The 23,760-nt window shown below is 41.1% G+C and overlaps 1 protein-coding gene across 1 annotated transcript; it reads right to left on the bottom strand.

The window, feature by feature from the left end:
• Positions 1 to 3,789: 3,789 nt before the first annotated feature.
• On the bottom strand, positions 3,790 to 4,542 carry LOC142786750 (uncharacterized). Its single transcript, XM_075884382.1, has one exon. The coding sequence runs from the start codon at positions 4,540 to 4,542 to the stop codon at positions 3,790 to 3,792; it is 753 nt and encodes a 250-aa protein (XP_075740497.1).
• Positions 4,543 to 23,760: the final 19,218 nt, after the last annotated feature.

Below are 23,760 nucleotides of genomic sequence, written 5' to 3'. Positions count from 1 at the left end.
AATTTGAAGTTTCTAGTTGTGGAATTTGTAGTTGTGGAGTGTCTAGTTGTGGTGTTTCAAGTTGTGGAGTTTCTAGTTGTGGAGTTTCTAGTTGTGGAGTTTCTAGTTGTTGAGTTTCTAGTTGCCGAGTTTCTAGTTGCGAAGTCTCAAGTTGTGGAGTTTCTAGCTGTGGAGTTTCTAGTTGCGGAGTTTCTAGTTGTGGAGTTTCAAGTTGTGGAGTTTCTAGTTGTGGAGTTTCTATTTGCAGGGTTTCTAGTTGTTGAGTTTCTTGTTGTGGAGTTTCTAGTTGTGGAGTTTTTAGTTGTGGAGTCTCAAGTTGTTGAGTCTCTGGTTGTGGAATTTCTAGTTGTGGAGTTTCTAGCTGCGGAGTTTCCGGTTGTGGAGTTTCTAGTTGTGGAGTTTGTAGTTGTGGAGTTTCTAAATTTGAAGTTTCTAGATGTGGAATTTGTAGCTGTGGAGTATGTTGTTGTGGTGTTTCAAGATATGAAGTCTCTAGTTGTGAAGTTTCTAGTAGTGGAGTTTCTAGTTGCGGAGTTTTTAGTTCAGAATCAGAAATTTATTAATAAAATTCGGTACAAGTGACAGGAATTTAGTATACAGAAGGAGGTCCCATAGTCAAGTGACTGTATCGGGACCTCCTGTACAAATGCAATGAGTTATTAAACACATTAAAGCAACAGGAGCGTAAGTATAAATCAAAGCGTACAACTGAGCGCATAAAAAATAGAGAAAACAAAATAAAGGTGTGAAGTACAAAAAAAAAAAAAAGCGATAGAACAGTTTAACAATCAATATACAAAACTAAATAATAAAAGGAAATAAAAAAAAAAACAAATAAAAAGAAATACAAAAAACAGACCAAACAAAAGCATACGTCAAATAAAACAAGCAGTAAGTCTTATGGTTAGTCCGCATGAAGCAAATACAATTTATACTGTTTCTTAAATTGATGAAATGAACTGATAGATTTTATGTTAAGTGGAAGAGTATTCCACAATGAGATAGAAGTGAATTTAACAGTTTGTTTGCCATAATTAGTACGTATACTGGGTAGAAGGAAGTTATTGTTTAGTGCAAATCGGGTATTACTATAAATAACAAGATCAGAAGACGGGAAAATGGTAGGGGGAAGTTGATTATTAAGAAGTCTGTAGAAAAAAATGCCAAGGTTGAACTTAGTAAGTTCAGTGAGAGTAAGGATGTTATTTTCATGTAGTAAAAATTTAGCATTAGAAAAACGTGGGCTGGATGTAATTAGTCGAATAGCATGATTTTGGACGATTTGAAGAGACGAAATGTGAGTATTGTAAGTATTGCCCCAACATGTTATACCGTAGGTAAAATGAGAATGTACGAAAGAGTGATAGAGGGATAGTAATGTGCTGCGTGAGAAGTACGGGCGCGTTTTTACCAAGACTCTTATACCATATGCTAATTTTTTTTTTATGTGAGCAATATGTCTCTGATATTTTAAATTGCAATCTAGAAGGATGCCAAGGAAGGAAGAAAATGAGCAAGGAGAGATAGAGTGGGGGCCAAAAGTAATATTAGGTGCTGATGTTACATTCCGCTGGTGTGAGGTGAAAACAACAAACTTGGTTTTAGAAGCATTAATAGACAACATATTAGTATTACACCATTTGAAAATACTTTCTAAGTCAGTATTCAAAATGGTTACAAGAGATGAGATGTCTTTATGAGAGGTGAATATGGTGGTATCGTCGGCGTACAAAATGCATTGTGATGAAGACAGACACTTGGGCAAATCATTAATATAAATCAAAAACAGAAGTGGCCCCAAAATGGAGCCTTGGGGCACACCAATGTTAGTGGTTCGCTGTCGGGAATAGACGTTGGAAATAGAAACAACTTGAACTCTGTTGTGTAAGTAGCTTTTTAGTAATGAAAGAGCAGGGCCGCAAATGCCAATGGACTCCAGTTTAGTGAACAGAATATTATGATTTATGCTGTCAAATGCTTTTGTTAGATCGATGAATATTGAGGCAACTAGGCGTCCTTCGTCTATTAATTTTTTTATCTGATCAGTAAGATGAATAAGCGCCATCTTTGTTGAGTAGCCATGGCGAAAACCAAACTGAGAGGAAGAGATAATGTTAAACTTGGAAAGATATTTAGTTAGTCGTGTCTCAATAAGTTTCTCAACCACTTTTCCAAGGAATGGTAAAATACAAATAGGACGGTAGTTGTTTAGTAATGATTTATCCCCCTTTTTAAAAACAGGGATAACTTTGCCACGCTTTAATTCATAAGGGAATACACCATTCTTGAACATCAAATTAACAATAAATGAAAGAATGTCTGATATTATATGCACAATAGATTTTATGTTAGCAGGATGGATCTCATCTATGCCAGCACTAGTCATTTTTAAATTACGAATAACATCAGTTATTTCATCCGGTATTGTAGGAAATAAAAAGAATGAGTGGGGTAAGCGAGAAGTGTTAATGCTTTCTGTAGGAGAATTGGTATTATCAGGGAAGAAGAAGTTGCTAAAAGCCTCAGCTACTTCTGAAGGGGAATCATATTCTACTCCATCAATTATAATTCGACGTACCTCGTCTTGTCTCGAGTTCCTGTTTAAAAAAGAGTTCACAATCTCCCATTTCTTTTTAGTGCTAGAAGCATGTTGGATTCTTTCTTCAAAATAAAGTCTTTTGGCAGTTTTAAGTTTGTAGTTAAGAGCATTGCAGAAGATTTTATATCGGGCACTTAAGTTCTTATTAAAAGGTTGTTTTTTAGTTTTTCTATACAAGTTATCTCGTTTGCGCATTTCTGTTAATAGCTGTTGCGAAAGCCATGGATTATGAGAGAAGGCGATGATTTTTTTACATTTTGTTTTGAAAGTGAATTTCATTAAATGCGTTGAAATTAGTGAAAGAAATTTAGAAAAAGCTTTCTGTGGGTTGATTATTGACTTAATTTCAGTCCAGTTAGTGTTAGCAACAGCCGTTTTAAAACTTTCTTTGTCCAGCACATATCTTGTGTGAGAAAAGGAATGCGGTCGAGCATTAGTATTGAAGCGTAGGATGATGGGGTAATGATCACTGATGTCAATGTGTAAAACTTTTGCCTCTGGTGGGTCTAGTAAGTTAGAGAGAGCATGATCGATGAGTGTACATGAGCCTGAAAAATCTTCACGCGTGGGAGCGTCAATCAGGCAATCATATCCGTAACCATGAAGCAGACTAGTATAGTTGATACAGATGGGTGATCCTTCATCTAGTAAATTAATGTTGAAATCACCCATTATGACAACATTTTTATTTTCTATTGAAATTTTATGCAAAATATGGTCGAGATTAGTACAGAAATCACTAATTGGTGATGAAGGAGAACGGTAAACACAACCAAATATGAGGTTCTTATTGTCACCAGTCAAAAAGCAGTTATCTATTTCAACCCAAACAGACTCACAGTTATCAACGGTTAAGAATAGGTCATGTCTTCTACGATAAGCTATTCCAGAAGAAACAAATATGGCAGCACCACCGTAATTACTGGTTATTCTGTTGCAGTATTCAGAATTAAAGTTATGAAAGCAATATAGATTATTGTCATCGTCAGACAACCAAGTTTCAGTGATGGCAATCATTGAAAATGAACAAGAAAGTGAAGTGAGGAAACCGTCAATGATGTCAAACCGTTTATGAAGACTTCTTGCATTAAAGTGAATAATGGAATGAAATCCATTCAGAAAAGAGTGCAATTGATCTGGTTTTAGTACGGAAGCCATGATTGTACTATCCAAAGTATGAACAAACAGCTTTATACTATTTTGTTTAGGTCAGATTCGTCCCGAATGCGTAGAACTTTACTAGTAGTTGTTTTCCTGGCCTTAATTTGGCAGTTGTCAGTCCACAGGAACAACCATTTTTTTTCTTTTTTCAATGAAAGAGCTTTGGAGAAGAGAGTCTTGTTACAGGCAGTGAGATGCTCATTTACAAATACGGGAAATTTGGACTGACTAGACAACCCTATATCACTAAGACAGAGCCTGGCTTTACGCGCTTTGCTAACAAAATCGGCCTTCTTGGTTCTAGAACAAAATCGAGCAATGATGTTTTTCTTGTCAATAGATCGGGTAGGCACGCGATGAACAATATCGAGATCATAGGGCAAAATGGGACAACCAATTTTGTCCCCCACTGTTTTCAGGATTTCAACACAGTCTTCTCCTTGGGTACATGGAATGCCCTTGATCTCGACATTGCTGAGACGAGAGTACTGCTCAAGCTCCTCGACCCTGCGGGTCAATGATTGGTTCTGGGATCGGAGTTGCGTATTTTCATCGGACAACGCAGAATTTTTGCACCGCATATCCTCAAGAAGTCCATTCAAATGCTCAACACTGGAACTCAGCGAGTCAACTTCTCTCTTAAGTTCAACAACGTCGATCCCAGATTCCTTCATTCTCAGCAGGATCTTACCAAAGATGAGCTCACTTGTACCTTTAGCTATATTGTTAAGCTTGTCTTCCAACGCCTCAACTTGTTTTGACAGTTCTGCATTCGTCGGCATGGTACAAGTAAGAAACACACTCAGGAGAAAAAAAAAAAAAAAAAAAAAAAAGCGAGAAGAAAAGATACACTTGATGGCAGCAGCAGCAGCAGCAGTGAAAAATTAACAAGAGAAAAAATTGACGTCGGAATACCTGCGTAAAACAGAGGACTCAGGTTTAGATGACGCTCATGCGATGCCGCTGCTGCCAGTGAAGAGTGGGCGTCAATGCCGGCTTGTTTATAGGGTGTCGCCGCGATAGCAGCGATCTCCAGCGGTGGACTTGCCGATATCAGCGACGCAGCATTAAGAGGCTGCGCAGTCGCAGATTCACCCACGTGGGCGACTCAGCGCTGTCCAAAAGAGCTAATCGGCCGCACAGCACCACGAGGATGATCACCGAAGAAACAGCCACAGACAAGGACGGCTGCGTAAAACAGAGGACTCAGGTTTAGATGACGCTCATGCGATGCCGCTGCTGCCAGTGAAGAGTGGGCGTCAATGCCGGCTTGTTTATAGGGTGTCGCCGCGATAGCAGCGATCTCCAGCGGTGGACTTGCCGATATCAGCGACGCAGCATTAAGAGGCTGCGCAGTCGCAGATTCACCCACGTGGGCGACTCAGCGCTGTCCAAAAGAGCTAATCGGCCGCACAGCACCACGAGGATGATCACCGAAGAAACAGCCATAGACAAGGACGGCTGCGTAAAACAGAGGACTCAGGTTTAGATGACGCTCATGCGATGCCGCTGCTGCCAGTGAAGAGTGGGCGTCAATGCCGGCTTGTTTATAGGGTGTCGCCGCGATAGCAGCGATCTCCAGCGGTGGACTTGCCGATATCAGCGACGCAGCATTAAGAGGCTGCGCAGTCGCAGATTCACCCACGTGGGCGACTCAGCGCTGTCCAAAAGAGATAATCGGCCGCACAGCACCACGAGGATGATCACCGAAGAAACAGCCACAGACAAGGACGGCTGCGTAAAACAGAGGATTCAGGTTTAGATGACGCTCATGCGATGCCGCTGCTGTTGTGGAGTTTCTAGTTGTGGAGTTTGTAGTTGTGGAGTATCTAGTTGTGGTGTTTCAATTTGTGGAGTTTTTAGTTGTGGAGTTTCTAGTTGCCGACTTTCTAGTTGCGAAGTCTCAAGTTTTGGAGTTTCTAGCTGTGGAGTTTCTAGTTGCGGAGTTTCTAGTTGTGGAGTTTCTATTTGTGGAGTTTCTAGTTGCGAAGTCCCAAGTCGTGGAGTTTCTAGTTGTGGAGTTTCTAGTTGTGACGTTCGTAGTTGTGGAGTTTCTAGTTGTGGAGTTTCTAGTTGTGGAGTCTCTAGTTGTGGTGTTTCTAGTTGCGGAGTTTCTAGTTGCGAAATCTCAAGTTGTGGAGTTTCTAGCTGTGGAGTTTCAAGTTGCGGAGTTTCTAGTTGTGGAGTTTCAAGTTGTGAGGTTCGTAGTTGTGGAGTTTCTAGTTGTGGAGTTTCTAGTTGCGAAGTGTCTAGTTGTGGAGTTTCTAGTTGTGGAATTTCTAGTTACAAAGTGTCTAGTTGTGGAGTTTCTAGTTGTGGAGTTTCTAGTTGAAGTTTTTAGTTTTCGAGTTTCTAGTTGTAGATTTTCTAGTTGCGGAGTTCCCAATTGTCAAGTTTCTAGTTGTGGATTTTGTAGTTGCGCAGTTTCGAGTTGCGGAGATTCTAGTTGTGTAGTTTCTAGTTGGGGATTTTCTAGTTGCAGAGTTTCGAGTTGCAGAGTTTCAAGTTGTGGAGTTTATAGCTGTGGACTCTCTAGTTGTAGAGATTCTAGTTGCGGAGTTTCTAGTTGCGGAGTTTCTAGCTGTGGAGTTTTTAGTTGCGGAGTCCCTAGTTGTGGAGTTTCTAGTTGTGGAGTTTCTAGTTGTGGAGTTTCTAGTTGTGGAGTTTCTAGTTGCGGAGTTTCTAGTTGCAGAGTTTCTAGTTGCGGACGTTCTAGCTGGGGAGTTTCTAGTTGCAGAGTTTCTAGTTGTGGAGTTTCTAGTTGTGGAGTTTGTAGTTGTGGAGTATCTAGTTGTGGTGTTTCAATTTGTGGAGTTTCTAGTTGTGGAGTTTCTAGTTGCGGAGTTTCCGGTCGTGGAGTTTCTAGTTGTGGAGTTTGTAGTTGTGGAGTCTGTAGTTGTGGAGTTTCTAGTTGTGCAGTTCCTAGTTATGGAGTCTCTAGCTGTGGAGTTTCTAGTTGCGGAGTTTCTATTTGCGGAGTTTCTAGTTGCATACTTTCTAGTTGTGGAGTTTCTAGTTGTGGAGTTTCTAGTTGTGGAGTTTCTAGGTGTGGAGTTTCTAGTTGTGGAGTTTCTAGTTGTGGAGTTTCAAGTTGTGGAATTCATACGTGTGGAGTTTCTAGTTGTGGAGTTTTAGTTGCTGGGTTTCTAGTTGCGGAGTTTCTAGTTGTGGAGTTTCTAGTTGTAGAGTTTCTAGTTGTGGAGTTTTAGTTGTGGAGTCTCTAGTTGTTGAGTCTCTGGTTGGGGAGTTTCTGGTTGCGGAGTTTCTAGTTGCGGAGTTTCCGGTTGTGGAGTTTCTAGTTGTGGGGTTTGTAGTTGTGGAGTCTGTAGTTGTGGAGTTTCTAGTTGTGGAGTTCCTAGTTATGGAGTCTCTAGTTGTGGAGTTTCAAGTTGCGGAGTTTCTAGTTGCGGAGTTTCTAAATTTGGAGTTTCTAGATGTGGAATTTGTAGTTGTGGAGTATCTAGTTGTGGTGTTTCAAGTTATGGATTCTCTAGTTGTGGAGTTTCTAGTTGCGGAGTTTCAAGTTGCGGAGTTTTTAGTTGCGAAGTCTCAAGTTGTGGAGTTTCTAGTTGCGAAGTCCCAAGGTGTGGAGTTTCTAGTTGTGAGGTTCGTAGTTGTGGAGTTTCTAGTTGTGGAGTTTGTAGTTGTGGAGTCTCTAGTTGTGGTGTTTCTAGTTGTGGAGTTTCTAGTTGCGAAGTTTCAAGTTGTGGAGTTTCTAGTTGCGGAGTTTCTAGTTATGGAGCTTCTAGTGTCGGGGTTCGTATTCGTGGGGTTCGTATTTGTGGAGTTTCTAGTTGTGGAGTCTCTAGCTGTGGAGTTTCTAATTGTGGAGTTCCTAGTTATGGAGTCTCTAGTTGTGGAGTTTCTAGTTATGGAGTTTCTAGTTGTGGAGTTTCTAGTTGTAGAATTTGTAGTTGCGGAGTATCTAGTTGTGGTGTTTCAAATTGTGGAGTTTCTAGTTTTGAAGTTTCTAGTTGTGGAGTTTCTAGTTGTTAAGTTTCTAGTTGCCGAGTTTCTAGTTGCAAAGTCTCAAGTTGTGGAGTTTCTAGCTGTGGAGTTTATAATTCTGGAGTTTCTAGTCATGGAGTTTCTAGTTGTGGAGTCTCTAGCTGTGGAGTTTCTAGTTGGGGAGTTTGTAGCTGTGGAGTTTCTAGTTGCGGAGTTTCTAGTTGCAGAGTTTCGAGTTGCAAGTTTCTAGCTGTGCAGTTTCTAGTTGCAGAGTTTCTCGTTGCGGAGTCTGTCGTTGTGGAGTCTCAAGTTGTGGAGTGTCTAGTCGTGGAGTTTCTAGTTGCGGAGTTTTCTAGTTGTGGAGTGTCTAGTTGTGGAGTTTCTAGTTACAAAGTGTCTAGTTGTGGAGTTTCTAGTTGCGGAGTTTCTAGTTGTGGAGTTTCTAGTTGGAGTTTTTAGTTTTCGAGTTTCTAGTTGTAGATTTTCTAGTTGCGGAGTTCCCAATTGTCAAGTTTCTAGTTGTGGATTTTGTAGTTGCGCAGTTTCGAGTTGCGGAGATTCTAGTTGTGTAGTTTCTAGTTGGGGATTTTCTAGTTGCAGAGTTTTGAGTTGCAGAGTTTCAAGTTGTGGAGTTTATAGCTGTGGACTCTCTAGTTGTGGAGATTCTAGTTGCGGAGTTTCTAGCTGTGGAGTTTTTAGTTGCGTAGTCTCTAGTTGTGGAGTCTCTATTTGTGGAGTTTCTATTTGCGGAGTTTCTAGTTGTGGAGTTTCAAGTTGTGGAATTTATAGGTGTGTAGTTCCTAGTTGTGGAGTTTCTAGTTGCTGGGTTTCTAGTTGCGGAGTTTCTAGTTGTGGAGTTTCTAGTTGTGGAGTTTCTAGTTGTTGAGTTTTTAGTTGTGGAGTCTCTAGTTGTTGAGTCTCTGGTTGTGGAATTTCCAGTTGTGGAGTTTCTAGTTGCGGAGTTTCTGGTTGTGGAGTTTCTAGTTGTGAAGTTTGTAGTTGTGGAGTCTGTAGTTGTGGAGTTTCTAGTTGTGGAGTTCCTAGTTATGGAGTCTCTAGTTGTGGAGTTTCAAGTTGCGGAGTTTCTAGTTGCGGAGTTTCTAAATTTGAAGTTTCTAGTTGTGGAATTTGTAGTTGTGGAGTATCTAGTTGTGGTGTTTCAAGTTGTGGAGTTTCTAGTTGTGGAGTTTCTAGTTGTGGAGTTTCTAGTTGTTGAGTTTCTAGTTGCCGAGTTTCTAGTTGCGAAGTCTCAAGTTGTGGAGTTTCTAGCTGTGGAGTTTCTAGTTGCGTAGTTTCTAGTTGTGGAGTTTCAAGTTGTGGAGTTTCTAGTTGTGGAGTTTCTATTTGCAGGGTTTCTAGTTGTTGAGTTTCTTGTTGTGGAGTTTCTAGTTGTGGAGTTTTTAGTTGTGGAGTCTCAAGTTGTTGAGTCTCTGGTTGTGGAATTTCTAGTTGTGGAGTTTCTAGCTGCGGAGTTTCCGGTTGTGGAGTTTCTAGTTGTGGAGTTTGTAGTTGTGGAGTTTCTAAATTTGAAGTTTCTAGATGTGGAATTTGTAGTTGTGGAGTATGTAGTTGTGGTGTTTCAAGATATGAAGTCTCTAGTTGTGAAGTTTCTAGTAGTGGAGTTTCTAGTTGCGGAGTTTTTAGTTGTGGAGTTTCTAGTTGTGGAGTTTGTAGTTGTGGAGTATCTAGTTGTGGTGTTTCAATTTGTGGAGTTTTTAGTTGTGGAGTTTCTAGTTGCCGACTTTCTAGTTGCGAAGTCTCAAGTTTTGGAGTTTCTAGCTGTGGAGTTTCTAGTTGCGGAGTTTCTAGTTGTGGAGTTTCTATTTGTGGAGTTTCTAGTTGCGAAGTCCCAAGTCGTGGAGTTTCTAGTTGTGGAGTTTCTAGTTGTGACGTTCGTAGTTGTGGAGTTTCTAGTTGTGGAGTTTCTAGTTGTGGAGTCTCTAGTTGTGGTGTTTCTAGTTGCGGAGTTTCTAGTTGCGAAATCTCAAGTTGTGGAGTTTCTAGCTGTGGAGTTTCAAGTTGCGGAGTTTCTAGTTGTGGAGTTTCAAGTTGTGAGGTTCGTAGTTGTGGAGTTTCTAGTTGTGGAGTTTCTAGTTGCGAAGTGTCTAGTTGTGGAGTTTCTAGTTGTGGAATTTCTAGTTACAAAGTGTCTAGTTGTGGAGTTTCTAGTTGTGGAGTTTCTAGTTGAAGTTTTTAGTTTTCGAGTTTCTAGTTGTAGATTTTCTAGTTGCGGAGTTCCCAATTGTCAAGTTTCTAGTTGTGGATTTTGTAGTTGCGCAGTTTCGAGTTGCGGAGATTCTAGTTGTGTAGTTTCTAGTTGGGGATTTTCTAGTTGCAGAGTTTCGAGTTGCAGAGTTTCAAGTTGTGGAGTTTATAGCTGTGGACTCTCTAGTTGTAGAGATTCTAGTTGCGGAGTTTCTAGTTGCGGAGTTTCTAGCTGTGGAGTTTTTAGTTGCGGAGTCCCTAGTTGTGGAGTTTCTAGTTGTGGAGTTTCTAGTTGTGGAGTTTCTAGTTGTGGAGTTTCTAGTTGTGGAGTTTCTAGTTGCGGAGTTTCCGGTCGTGGAGTTTCTAGTTGTGGAGTTTGTAGTTGTGGAGTCTGTAGTTGTGGAGTTTCTAGTTGTGCAGTTCCTAGTTATGGAGTCTCTAGCTGTGGAGTTTCTAGTTGCGGAGTTTCTATTTGCGGAGTTTCTAGTTGCATACTTTCTAGTTGTGGAGTTTCTAGTTGTGGAGTTTCTAGTTGTGGAGTTTCTAGGTGTGGAGTTTCTAGTTGTGGAGTTTCTAGTTGTGGAGTTTCAAGTTGTGGAATTCATACGTGTGGAGTTTCTAGTTGTGGAGTTTTAGTTGCTGGGTTTCTATTTGCGGAGTTTCTAGTTGTGGAGTTTCTAGTTGTAGAGTTTCTAGTTGTGGAGTTTTAGTTGTGGAGTCTCTAGTTGTTGAGTCTCTGGTTGGGGAGTTTCTGGTTGCGGAGTTTCTAGTTGCGGAGTTTCCGGTTGTGGAGTTTCTAGTTGTGGGGTTTGTAGTTGTGGAGTCTGTAGTTGTGGAGTTTCTAGTTGTGGAGTTCCTAGTTATGGAGTCTCTAATGTGGAGTTTCAAGTTGCGGAGTTTCTAGTTGCGGAGTTTCTAAATTTGGAGTTTCTAGATGTGGAATTTGTAGTTGTGGAGTATCTAGTTGTGGTGTTTCAAGTTATGGATTCTCTAGTTGTGGAGTTTCTAGTTGCGGAGTTTCAAGTTGCGGAGTTTTTAGTTGCGAAGTCTCAAGTTGTGGAGTTTCTAGTTGCGAAGTCCCAAGTTGTGGAGTTTCTAGTTGTGAGGTTCGTAGTTGTGGAGTTTCTAGTTGTGGAGTTTGTAGTTGTGGAGTCTCTAGTTGTGGTGTTTCTAGTTGTGGAGTTTCTAGTTGCGAAGTTTCAAGTTGTGGAGTTTCTAGTTGCGGAGTTTCTAGTTATGGAGCTTCTAGTGTCGGGGTTCGTATTCGTGGGGTTCGTATTTGTGGAGTTTCTAGTTGTGGAGTCTCTAGCTGTGGAGTTTCTAGTTGTGGAGTTCCTAGTTATGGAGTCTCTAGTTGTGGAGTTTCTAGTTATGGAGTTTCTAGTTGTGGAGTTTCTAGTTGTAGAATTTGTAGTTGCGGAGTATCTAGTTGTGGTGTTTCAAGTTGTGGAGTTTCTAGTTGTGAAGTTTCTAGTTGTGGAGTTTCTATTTGTGGATTTTGTAGTTGAGGAGTTTCGAGTTGCGGAAATTCAGGTTGTGTAGTTTCTAGTTGGGGATTTTTTAGTTGCCAAGTTTCGAGTTGCAGAGTTCAAATTGTGGAGTTTAGAGTTGCGGAGTCTCTAGTTGTGGAGTTTCTAGTTGCGGAGTTTCTAGCTGTGGAGTTTCTAGCTGCGGAGTTTCTAGTTGTGCAGTCTCAAGTTGTGGAGTTTCTAGCTGTGGAGTTTATAATTCTGGAGTTTCTAGTCATGGAGTTTCTAGTTGTGGAGTCTCTAGCTGTGGAGTTTCTAGTTGGGGAGTTTGTAGCTGTGGAGTTTCTAGTTGCGGAGTTTCTAGTTGCAGAGTTTCGAGTTGCAAGTTTCTAGCTGTGCAGTTTCTAGTTGCAGAGTTTCTCGTTGCGGAGTCTGTCGTTGTGGAGTCTCAAGTTGTGGAGTGTCTAGTCGTGGAGTTTCTAGTTGCGGAGTTTTCTAGTTGTGGAGTGTCTAGTTGTGGAGTTTCTAGTTACAAAGTGTCTAGTTGTGGAGTTTCTAGTTGCGGAGTTTCTAGTTGTGGAGTTTCTAGTTGGAGTTTTTAGTTTTCGAGTTTCTAGTTGTAGATTTTCTAGTTGCGGAGTTCCCAATTGTCAAGTTTCTAGTTGTGGATTTTGTAGTTGCGCAGTTTCGAGTTGCGGAGATTCTAGTTGTGTAGTTTCTAGTTGGGGATTTTCTAGTTGCAGAGTTTTGAGTTGCAGAGTTTCAAGTTGTGGAGTTTATAGCTGTGGACTCTCTAGTTGTGGAGATTCTAGTTGCGGAGTTTCTAGCTGTGGAGTTTTTAGTTGCGTAGTCTCTAGTTGTGGAGTCTCTATTTGTGGAGTTTCTAGTTGCGGAGTTTCTAGTTGTGGAGTTTCAAGTTGTGGAATTTATAGGTGTGTAGTTCCTAGTTGTGGAGTTTCTAGTTGCTGGGTTTCTAGTTGCGGAGTTTCTAGTTGTGGAGTTTCTAGTTGTGGAGTTTCTAGTTGTTGAGTTTTTAGTTGTGGAGTCTCTAGTTGTTGAGTCTCTGGTTGTGGAATTTCCAGTTGTGGAGTTTCTAGTTGCGGAGTTTCTGGTTGTGGAGTTTCTAGTTGTGAAGTTTGTAGTTGTGGAGTCTGTAGTTGTGGAGTTTCTAGTTGTGGAGTTCCTAGTTATGGAGTCTCTAGTTGTGGAGTTTCAAGTTGCGGAGTTTCTAGTTGCGGAGTTTCTAAATTTGAAGTTTCTAGTTGTGGAATTTGTAGTTGTGAAGTATCTAGTTGTGGTGTTTCAAGTTGTGGAGTTTCTAGTTGTGGAGTTTCTAGTTGTGGAGTTTCTAGTTGTTGAGTTTCTAGTTGCCGAGTTTCTAGTTGCGAAGTCTCAAGTTGTGGAGTTTCTAGCTGTGGAGTTTCTAGTTGCGGAGTTTCTAGTTGTGGAGTTTCAAGTTGTGGAGTTTCTAGTTGTGGAGTTTCTATTTGCAGGGTTTCTAGTTGTTGAGTTTCTTGTTGTGGAGTTTCTAGTTGTGGAGTTTTTAGTTGTGGAGTCTCAAGTTGTTGAGTCTCTGGTTGTGGAATTTCTAGTTGTGGAGTTTCTAGCTGCGGAGTTTCCGGTTGTGGAGTTTCTAGTTGTGGAGTTTGTAGTTGTGGAGTTTCTAAATTTGAAGTTTCTAGATGTGGAATTTGTAGTTGTGGAGTATGTAGTTGTGGTGTTTCAAGATATGAAGTCTCTAGTTGTGAAGTTTCTAGTAGTGGAGTTTCTAGTTGCGGAGTTTTTAGTTGTGGAGTTTCTAGTTGTGGAGTTTGTAGTTGTGGAGTATCTAGTTGTGGTGTTTCAATTTGTGGAGTTTTTAGTTGTGGAGTTTCTAGTTGCCGACTTTCTAGTTGCGAAGTCTCAAGTTTTGGAGTTTCTAGCTGTGGAGTGTCTAGTTGCGGAGTTTCTAGTTGTGGAGTTTCTATTTGTGGAGTTTCTAGTTGCGAAGTCCCAAGTCGTGGAGTTTCTAGTTGTGGAGTTTCTAGTTGTGACGTTCGTAGTTGTGGAGTTTCTAGTTGTGGAGTTTCTAGTTGTGGAGTCTCTAGTTGTGGTGTTTCTAGTTGTGGAGTTTCTAGTTGCGAAATCTCAAGTTGTAGAGTTTCTAGTTGCGTAGTTTCTAGTTATGGAGCTTCTAGTTGCGGGGTTCGTATTCGTGGGGTTCGTATTTGTGGAGTTTCTAGTTGTGGAGTCTCTAGCTGTGGAGTTTCTAGTTGTGGAGTCTGTAGTTGTGGAGTCTGTAGCTGTGGAGTTTCTAGTTGTGGAGTTCCTAGTTATGGAGTCTCTAGTTGTGGAGTTTCTAGTTATGGAGATTCTAGTTGTGGAGTTTCTAGTTGTAGAATTTGTAGTTGCGGAGTATCTAGTTGTGGTGTTTCAAGTTGTGGAGTTTCTAGTTGTGAAGTTTCTAGTTGTGGAGTTTCTAGTTGTTAAGTTTCTAGTTGCCGAGTTTCTAGTTGCAAAGTCTCAAGTTGTGGAGTTTCTAGCTGTGGAGTTCATAATTCTGGAGCTTCTAGTCATGGAGTTTCTAGTTGTGGAGTCTCTAGTTGCGGAGTTTCTAGTTGGGGAGTTTGTAGCTGTGGAGTTACTAGTTGCGGAGTTTCTAGTTGCAGAGTTTCGAGTTGCAAGTTTCTAGCTGTGCAGTTTCTAGTTGCAGAGTTTCTCGTTGCAGAGTCTGTCGTTGCGGAGTCTCAAGTTGTGGAGTGTCTAGTCGTGGAGTCTCTAGTTGCGGAGTTTTGTAGTTGTGGTGTGTCTAGTTGTGGAGTTTCTAGTTACAAAGTGTCTAGTTGTGGAGTTTCTAGTTGTGGAATTTCTAGTTGTGGAGTTTCTAGTTAGAGTTTTTAGTTTTCGAGTTTCTAGTTGTAGATTTTCTAGTTGCGGAGTTCCCAATTGTCAAGTTTCTAGTTGTGGATTTTGTAGTTGCGCAGTTTCGAGTTGCGGAGATTCTAGTTGTGTAGTTTCTAGTTGGGGATTTTCTAGTTGCAGAGTTTTGAGTTGCCGAGTTTTGAGTTGTGGAGTTTATAGCTGTGGACTCTCTAGGTGTGGAGATTCTAGTTGCGGAGTTTCTAGTTGCGGAGTTTCTCGCTGTGGAGTTTCTAGTTGCAGAGTTTCTAGTGGCGGATGTTCTAGCTGTGGAGTTTCTAGTTGCGGAGTTTCTAGTTGCATAGTTTCTAGTTGTGAAGTTTCTAGTTGTGGAGTTTCTAGTTGCGGAGTTTCTAGTTGTTGAGTTTCTAGTTGCCGAGTTTCTAGTTGCGAAGTCTCAAGTTGTGGAGTTTCTAGCTGTGGAGTTTCTAGTTGCGGAGTTTCTAGTTGTGGAGTTTCAAGTTGTGGAGTTTCTAGTTGTGGAGTTTCTATTTGCAGGGTTTCTAGTTGTTGAGTTTCTAGTTGTGGAGTTTCTAGTTGCGGAGTTTCTAGTTGTGGAGTTTCTAGTTGTAGAGTTTCTAGTTGTGGAGTCTGTAGTTGTGGAGTTTCTAGTTGTGGAGTTCCTAGTTATGGAGTCTCTAGTTGTGGAGTTTCAAGTTGCGGAGTTTCTAGTTGCAGAGTTTCTAAATTTGGAGTTTCTAGATGTGGAATTTGTAGTTGTGGAGTATCTAGTTGTGGTGTTTCAAATTATGGATTCTCTAGTTGTGGAATTTGTAGTTGTGGAGTGTGTAGTTGTGGTGTTTCAAGATATGGAGTCTCTAGTTGTGAAGTTTCTAGTAGTGGAGTTTCTAGTTGCGGAGTTTTTAGTTGTGGAGTTTCTAGTTGTGGAGTTTGTAGTTGTGGAGTATCTAGTTGTGGTGTTTCAATTTGTGGAGTTTTTAGTTGTGGAGTTTCTAGTTGCCGACTTTCTAGTTGCGAAGTCTCAAGTTTTGGAGTTTCTAGCTGTTGAGTTTCTAGTTGCGGAGTTTCTAGTAGTGGAGTTTCTATTTGTGGAGTTTCTAGTTGCGAAGTCCCAAGTTGTGGAGTTTCTAGTTGTGGAGTTTCTAGTTGTGACGTTCGTAGTTGTGGAGTTTCTAGTTGTGGAGTTTCTAGTTGTGGAGTCTCTAGTTGTGGTGTTTCTAGTTGTGGAGTTTCTAGTTGCGAAATCTCAAGTTGTGGAGTTTCTAGTTGCGTAGTTTCTAGTTATGGAGCTTCTAGTTGCGGGGTTCGTATTCGTGGGGTTCGTATTTGTGGAGTTTCTAGTTGTGGAGTCTCTAGCTGTGGTGTTTCTAGTTGTGGAGTCTGTAGTTGTGGAGTCTGTAGCTGTGGAGTTTCTAGTTGTGGAGTTCCTAGTTATGGAGTCTCTAGTTGTGGAGTTTCTAGTTATGGAGTTTCTAGTTGTGGAGTTTCTAGTTGTAGAATTTGTAGTTGCGGAGTATCTAGTTGTGGTGTTTCAAGTGGTGGAGTTTCTAGTTGTGAAGTTTCTAGTTGTGGAGTTTCTAGTTGTTAAGCTTCTAGTTGCCGAGTTTCTAGTTGCAAAGTCTCAAGTTGTGGAGTTTCTAGTTGTGGAGTTTATAATTCTGGAGTTTCTAGTCATGGAATTTCTAGTTGTGGAGTCTCTAGTTGCGGAGTTTCTAGTTGGGGAGTTTGTAGCTGTGGAGTTTCTAGTTGCGGAGTTTCTAGTTGCAGAGTTTCGAGTTGCAAGTTTCTAGCTGTGCAGTTTCTAGTTGCAGAGTTTCTCGTTGCGGAGTCTGTCGTTGTGGAGTCTCAAGTTGTGGAGTGTCTAGTCGTGGAGTTTCGAGTTGCGGAGTTTTGTAGTTGTGGTGTGTCTAGTTGTGGAGTTTCTAGTTACAAAGTGTCTAGTTGTGGAGTTTCTAGTTGTGGAGTTTCTAGTTGTGGAGTTTCTAGTTGGAGTTTTTAGTTTTCGAGTTTCTAGTTGTAGATTTTCTAGTTGCTGAGTTCCCAATTGTCAAGTTTCCAGTTGTGGATTTTGTAGTTGCGCAGTTTCGAGTTGCGGAGATTCTAGTTGTGTAGTTTCTAGTTGGGGATTTTCTAGTTGCAGAGTTTTGAGTTGCAGAGTTTTGGGTTGCAGAGTTTTGAGTTGTGGAGTTTATAGCTGTGGACTCTCTAGGTGTGGAGATTCTAGTTGCGGAGTCTCTAGTTGCGGAGTTTCTAGCTGTGGAATTTCTAGTTGCGGAGTCTCTAGTTGTGGAGTTTCTAGTTGCGGAGTTTCTAGTTGCAGAGTTTTTAGTGGCGGATGTTCTAGCTGTGGAGTTTCTAGTTGCGGAGTTTCTAGTTGCATAGTTTCTAGTTGTGAAGTTTCTTGTTGTGGAGTTTCTAGTTGCGGAGTTTCTAGGTGTGGAGTCTCTAGTTGTTGAGTTTCTAGTTGTGGAGTTTCAAGTTGTGGAATTTATAGGTGTGTAGTTCCTAGTTGTGGAGTTTCTAGTTGTTGGGTTTCTAGTTGCGGAGTTTCTAGTTGTGGAGTTTCTAGTTGTGGAGTTTCTAGTTGTGGAGTTTTTAGTTGTGGAGTCTCTAGTTGTTGAGTCTCTGGTTGTGGAATTTCCAGTTGTGGAGTTTCTAGTTGCGGAGTTTCTGGTTGTGGAGTTTCTAGTTGTGAAGTTTGTAGTTGTGGAGTCTGTAGTTGTGGAGTTTTTAGTTTTGGAGTTCCTTGTTATGGAGTCTCTAGTTGTGGAGTTTCAAGTTGCGGAGTTTCTAAATTTGGAGTTTCTAGTTGTGGAATTTGTAGTTGTGGAGTATCTAGTTGTGGTGTTTCAAAATGTGGAGTTTCTAGTTTTGGAGTTTCTAGTTGTGGAGTTTCTAGTTGTTGAGTTTCTAGTTGCCGAGTTTCTAGTTGCGAAGTCTCAAGTTATGGAGTTTCTAGCTGTGGAGTTTCAAGTTGCGGAGTTTCTAGTTGTGGAGTTTCAAGTTGTGAGGTTCGTAGTTGTGGAGTTTCTAGTTGTGGAGTTTCTAGTTGCGAAGTGTCTAGTTGTGGAGATTCTAGTTGTGGAATTTCTATTTGCAGGGTTTCTAGTTGTTGAGTTTCTAGTTGTGGAGTTTTTAGTTGTAGATTTTCTAGTTGCTGAGTTCCCAATTGTCAAGTTTCCAGTTGTGGATTTTGTAGTTGCGCAGTTTCGAGTTGCGGAGATTCTAGTTGTGTAGTTTCTAGTTGGGGATTTTCTAGTTGCAGAGTTTTGAGTTGCAGAGTTTTGGGTTGCAGAGTTTTGAGTTGTGGAGTTTATAGCTGTGGACTCTCTAGGTGTGGAGATTCTAGTTGCGGAGTCTCTAGTTGCGGAGTTTCTAGCTGTGGAATTTCTAGTTGCGGAGTCTCTAGTTGTGGAGTTTCTAGTTGCGGAGTTTCTAGTTGCAGAGTTTTTAGTGGCGGATGTTCTAGCTGTGGAGTTTCTAGTTGCGGAGTTTCTAGTTGCATAGTTTCTAGTTGTGAAGTTTCTTGTTGTGGAGTTTCTAGTTGCGGAGTTTCTAGGTGTGGAGTCTCTAGTTGTTGAGTTTCTAGTTGTGGAGTTTCAAGTTGTGGAATTTATAGGTGTGTAGTTCCTAGTTGTGGAGTTTCTAGTTGTTGGGTTTCTAGTTGCGGAGTTTCTAGTTGTGGAGTTTCTAGTTGTGGAGTTTCTAGTTGTGGAGTTTTTAGTTGTGGAGTCTCTAGTTGTTGAGTCTCTGGTTGTGGAATTTCCAGTTGTGGAGTTTCTAGTTGCGGAGTTTCTGGTTGTGGAGTTTCTAGTTGTGAAGTTTGTAGTTGTGGAGTCTGTAGTTGTGGAGTTTTTAGTTTTGGAGTTCCTTGTTATGGAGTCTCTAGTTGTGGAGTTTCAAGTTGCGGAGTTTCTAAATTTGGAGTTTCTAGTTGTGGAATTTGTAGTTGTGGAGTATCTAGTTGTGGTGTTTCAAAATGTGGAGTTTCTAGTTTTGGAGTTTCTAGTTGTGGAGTTTCTAGTTGTTGAGTTTCTAGTTGCCGAGTTTCTAGTTGCGAAGTCTCAAGTTATGGAGTTTCTAGCTGTGGAGTTTCAAGTTGCGGAGTTTCTAGTTGTGGAGTTTCAAGTTGTGAGGTTCGTAGTTGTGGAATTTCTAGTCGCGGAGTTTCTAGTTATGGAGCTTCTAGTTGCGGGGTTTCTAGTTACAAAGTGTGTAGTTGTGGAGTTTCTAGTTGTGGAGTTTCTAGTTGAAGTTTTTAGTTTTCGAGTTTCTAGTTGTAAATTTTCTAGTTGCGGAGTTCCCAATTGTCAAGTTTCTAGTTGTGGATTTTGTAGTTGCGCAGTTTCGAGTTGCGGAGATTCTAGTTGTGTAGTTTCTAGTTGGGGATTTTCTAGTTGCAGAGTTTCGAGTTGCAGAGTTTCAAGTTGTGGAGTTTATAGCTGTGGACTCTCTAGTTGTAGAGATTCTAGTTGCGGAGTTTCTAGTTGCGGAGTTTCTAGCTGTGGAGTTTTTAGTTGCGGAGTCTCTAGTTGCGGAGTTTCTAGTTGTGGAGTTTCTGGTTGTGGAGTTTCTAGTTGTGGAGTTTCTAGTTGCGGAGTTTCTAGTTGCAGAGTTTCTAGTTGCGGACGTTCTAGCTGGGGAGTTTCTAGTTGCAGAGTTTCTAGTTGTGAAGTTTCTAGTTGTGGAGTTTGTAGTTGTGGAGTATCTAGTTGTGGTGATTCAATTTGTGGAGTTTCTAGTTGTGGACTTTCTAGTTGCGAAGTTTCCGGTCGTGGAGTTTCTAGTTGTGGAGTTTGTAGTTGTGGAGTCTGTAGTTGTGGAGTTTCTAGTTGTGCAGTTCCTAGTTATGGAGTCTCTAGCTGTGGATTCTCTAGTTGTGGAGTTTCTAGTTGCGGAGTTTCTAGTTGCATAGTTTCTAGTTGTGAAGTTTCTAGTTGTGGAGTTTCTAGTTGCGGAGTTTCTAGTTGTTGAGTTTCTAGTTGCCGAGTTTCTAGTTGCGAAGTCTCAAGTTGTGGAGTTTCTAGCTGTGGAGTTTCTAGTTGCGGATTTTCTAGTTGTGGAGTTTCAAGTTGTGGAGTTTCTAGTTGGGGAGTTTCTATTTGCAGGGTTTCTAGTTGTTGAGTTTCTAGTTGTGGAGTTTCTAGTTGTGGAGTTTTTAGTTGTGGAGTCTCAAGTTGTTTAGTCTCTGGTTGTGGAATTTCAAGTTGTGGAGTTTCTAGTTGCGGAGTTTCTAGCTGCGGAGTTTCCGGTTGTGGAGTTTCTAGTTGTGGAGTTTCTAGTTGTGGAGTTCCTAGTTATAGAGTCTCTAGTAGCGGAGTTTCTAGTTGCGGAGTTTCTAAATTTGGAGTTTCTAGATGTGGAATTTGTAGTTGTGGAGTATGTAGTTGTGGTGTTTCAAGATATGAAGTCTCTAGTTGTGAAGTTTCTAGTAGTGGAGTTTCTAGTTGCGGAGTTTTTAGTTGTGGAGTTTCTAGTTGTGGAGTTTGTAGTTGTGGAGTATCTAGTTGTGGTGTTTCAATTTGTGGAGTTTTTAGTTGTGGAGTTTCTAGTTGTGGAGTTTCTAGTTGCCGACTTTCTAGTTGCGAAGTCTCAAGTTTTGGAGTTTCTAGCTGTGGAGTTTCTAGTTGCAGAGTTTCTAGTTGTGGAGTTTCTATTTGTGGAGTTTCTAGTTGCGAAGTCCCAAGTTGTGGAGTTTCTAGTTGTGGAGTTTCTAGTTGTGAGGTTCGTAGTTGTGGAGTTTCTAGTTGTGGAGTTTCTAGTTGTGGAGTCTCTAGTTGTGGTGTTTCTAGTTGTGGAGTTTCTAGTTGCGAAATCTCAAGTTGTGGAGTTTCTAGTTGCGTAGTTTCTAGTTATGGAGCTTCTAGTTGCGGGGTTCGTATTCGTGGGGTTCGTATTTGTGGAGTTTCTAGTTGTGGAGTCTCTAGCTGTGGTGTTTCTAGTTGTGGAGTCTGTAGTTGTGGAGTCTGTAGCTGTGGAGTTTCTAGTTGTGGAGTTCCTAGTTATGGAGTCTCTAGTTGTGGAGTTTCTAGTTATTGAGTATCTAGTTGTGGTGTTTCAAAATGTGGAGTTTCTAGTTTTGGAGTTTCTAGTTGTGGAGTTTCTAGTTGTTGAGTTTCTAGTTGCCGAGTTTCTAGTTGCGAAGTCTCAAGTTATGGAGTTTCTAGCTGTGGAGTTTCAAGTTGCGGAGTTTCTAGTTGTGGAGTTTCAAGTTGTGAGTTTCGTAGTTGTGGAGTTTCTAGTTGTGGAGTTTCTAGTTGCGAAGTGTCTAGTTGTGGAGTTTCTAGTTGTGGAATTTCTATTTGCAGGGTTTCTAGTTGTTGAGTTTCTAGTTGTGGAGTTTTTAGTGGTAGATTTTCTAGTTGCTGAGTTACAATTGTCAAGTTTCCAGTTGTGGATTTTGTAGTTGCGCAGTTTCGAGTTGCGGAGATTCTAGTTGTGTAGTTTCTAGTTGGGTATTTTCTAGTTGCAGAGTTTTGAGTTGCAGAGTTTTGGGTTGCAGAGTTTTGAGTTGTGGAGTTTATAGCTGTGGACTCTCTAGGTGTGGAGATTCTAGTTGCGGAGTCTCTAGTTGCGGAGTTTCTAGCTGTGGAATTTCTAGTTGCGGAGTCTCTAGTTGTGGAGTTTCTAGTTGCGGAGTTTCTAGTTGCAGAGTTTTTAGTGGCGGATGTTCTAGCTGTGGAGTTTCTAGTTGCGGAGTTTCTAGTTGCATAGTTTCTAGTTGTGAAGTTTCTTGTTGTGGAGTTTCTAGTTGAGGAGTTTCTAGGTGTGGAGTCTCTAGTTGTTGAGTTTCTAGTTGTGGAGTTTCAAGTTGTGGAATTTATAGGTGTGTAGTTCCTAGTTGTGGAGTTTCTAGTTGTTGGGTTTCTAGTTGCGGAGTTTCTAGTTGTGGAGTTTCTAGTTGTGGAGTTTCTAGTTGTGGAGTTTTTAGTTGTGGAGTCTCTAGTTGTTGAGTCTCTGGTTGTGGAATTTCCAGTTGTGGAGTTTCCAGTTGCGGAGTTTCTGGTTGTGGAGTTTCTAGTTGTGAAGTTTGTAGTTGTGGAGTCTGTAGTTGTGGAGTTTTTAGTTTTGGAGTTCCTTGTTATGGAGTCTCTAGTTGTGGAGTTTCAAGTTGCGGAGTTTCTAAATTTGGAGTTTCTAGTTGTGGAATTTGTAGTTGTGGAGTATCTAGTTGTGGTGTTTCAAAATGTGGAGTTTCTAGTTTTGGAGTTTCTAGTTGCGGAGTTTCTAGTTGTGGAGTTTCAAGTTGTGGAGTTTCTAGTTGTGGAGTTTCTATTTGCAGGGTTTCTAGTTGTTGAGTTTCTAGTTGTGGAGTTTCTAGTTGCGGAGTTTCTAGTTGTGGAGTTTCTAGTTGTAGAGTTTCTAGTTGTGGAGTCTGTAGTTGTGGAGTTTCTAGTTGTGGAGTTCCTAGTTATGGAGTCTCTAGTTGTGGAGTTTCAAGTTGCGGAGTTTCTAGTTGCAGAGTTTCTAAATTTGGAGTTTCTAGATGTGGAATTTGTAGTTGTGGAGTATCTAGTTGTGGTGTTTCAAATTATGGATTCTCTAGTTGTGGAATTTGTAGTTGTGGAGTGTGTAGTTGTGGTGTTTCAAGATATGGAGTCTCTAGTTGTGAAGTTTCTAGTAGTGGAGTTTCTAGTTGCGGAGTTTTTAGTTGTGGAGTTTCTAGTTGTGGAGTTTGTAGTTGTGGAGTATCTAGTTGTGGTGTTTCAATTTGTGGAGTTTTTAGTTGTGGAGTTTCTAGTTGCCGACTTTCTAGTTGCGAAGTCTCAAGTTTTGGAGTTTCTAGCTGTTGAGTTTCTAGTTGCGGAGTTTCTAGTAGTGGAGTTTCTATTTGTGGAGTTTCTAGTTGCGAAGTCCCAAGTTGTGGAGTTTCTAGTTGTGGAGTTTCTAGTTGTGACGTTCGTAGTTGTGGAGTTTCTAGTTGTGGAGTTTCTAGTTGTGGAGTCTCTAGTTGTGGTGTTTCTAGTTGTGGAGTTTCTAGTTGCGAAATCTCAAGTTGTGGAGTTTCTAGTTGCGTAGTTTCTAGTTATGGAGCTTCTAGTTGCGGGGTTCGTATTCGTGGGGTTCGTATTTGTGGAGTTTCTAGTTGTGGAGTCTCTAGCTGTGGTGTTTCTAGTTGTGGAGTCTGTAGTTGTGGAGTCTGTAGCTGTGGAGTTTCTAGTTGTGGAGTTCCTAGTTATGGAGTCTCTAGTTGTGGAGTTTCTAGTTATGGAGTTTCTAGTTGTGGAGTTTCTAGTTGTAGAATTTGTAGTTGCGGAGTATCTAGTTGTGGTGTTTCAAGTGGTGGAGTTTCTAGTTGTGAAGTTTCTAGTTGTGGAGTTTCTAGTTGTTAAGCTTCTAGTTGCCGAGTTTCTAGTTGCAAAGTCTCAAGTTGTGGAGTTTCTAGTTGTGGAGTTTATAATTCTGGAGTTTCTAGTCATGGAATTTCTAGTTGTGGAGTCTCTAGTTGCGGAGTTTCTAGTTGGGGAGTTTGTAGCTGTGGAGTTTCTAGTTGCGGAGTTTCTAGTTGCAGAGTTTCGAGTTGCAAGTTTCTAGCTGTGCAGTTTCTAGTTGCAGAGTTTCTCGTTGCGGAGTCTGTCGTTGTGGAGTCTCAAGTTGTGGAGTGTCTAGTCGTGGAGTTTCGAGTTGCGGAGTTTTGTAGTTGTGGTGTGTCTAGTTGTGGAGTTTCTAGTTACAAAGTGTCTAGTTGTGGAGTTTCTAGTTGTGGAGTTTCTAGTTGTGGAGTTTCTAGTTGGAGTTTTTAGTTTTCGAGTTTCTAGTTGTAGATTTTCTAGTTGCTGAGTTCCCAATTGTCAAGTTTCCAGTTGTGGATTTTGTAGTTGCGCAGTTTCGAGTTGCGGAGATTCTAGTTGTGTAGTTTCTAGTTGGGGATTTTCTAGTTGCAGAGTTTTGAGTTGCAGAGTTTTGGGTTGCAGAGTTTTGAGTTGTGGAGTTTATAGCTGTGGACTCTCTAGGTGTGGAGATTCTAGTTGCGGAGTCTCTAGTTGCGGAGTTTCTAGCTGTGGAATTTCTAGTTGCGGAGTCTCTAGTTGTGGAGTTTCTAGTTGCGGAGTTTCTAGTTGCAGAGTTTTTAGTGGCGGATGTTCTAGCTGTGGAGTTTCTAGTTGCGGAGTTTCTAGTTGCATAGTTTCTAGTTGTGAAGTTTCTTGTTGTGGAGTTTCTAGTTGCGGAGTTTCTAGGTGTGGAGTCTCTAGTTGTTGAGTTTCTAGTTGTGGAGTTTCAAGTTGTGGAATTTATAGGTGTGTAGTTCCTAGTTGTGGAGTTTCTAGTTGTTGGGTTTCTAGTTGCGGAGTTTCTAGTTGTGGAGTTTCTAGTTGTGGAGTTTCTAGTTGTGGAGTTTTTAGTTGTGGAGTCTCTAGTTGTTGAGTCTCTGGTTGTGGAATTTCCAGTTGTGGAGTTTCTAGTTGCGGAGTTTCTGGTTGTGGAGTTTCTAGTTGTGAAGTTTGTAGTTGTGGAGTCTGTAGTTGTGGAGTTTTTAGTTTTGGAGTTCCTTGTTATGGAGTCTCTAGTTGTGGAGTT

Source organism: Rhipicephalus microplus, unplaced genomic scaffold, assembly GCF_043290135.1.
Source record: "Rhipicephalus microplus isolate Deutch F79 unplaced genomic scaffold, USDA_Rmic scaffold_30, whole genome shotgun sequence".
Taxonomy (NCBI): domain Eukaryota; kingdom Metazoa; phylum Arthropoda; class Arachnida; order Ixodida; family Ixodidae; genus Rhipicephalus; species Rhipicephalus microplus.
Note: the sequence above shows the minus strand (reverse complement) of the source record. Positions and strands in the feature narration are given on the sequence as shown.

Coding starts and splice junctions, on each gene's coding strand:
- LOC142786750 (XM_075884382.1), bottom strand. CDS start 4,542: ATGCCGACGAATGCAGAACTGTCAAAACAAGTTGAGGCGTTGGAAGAC.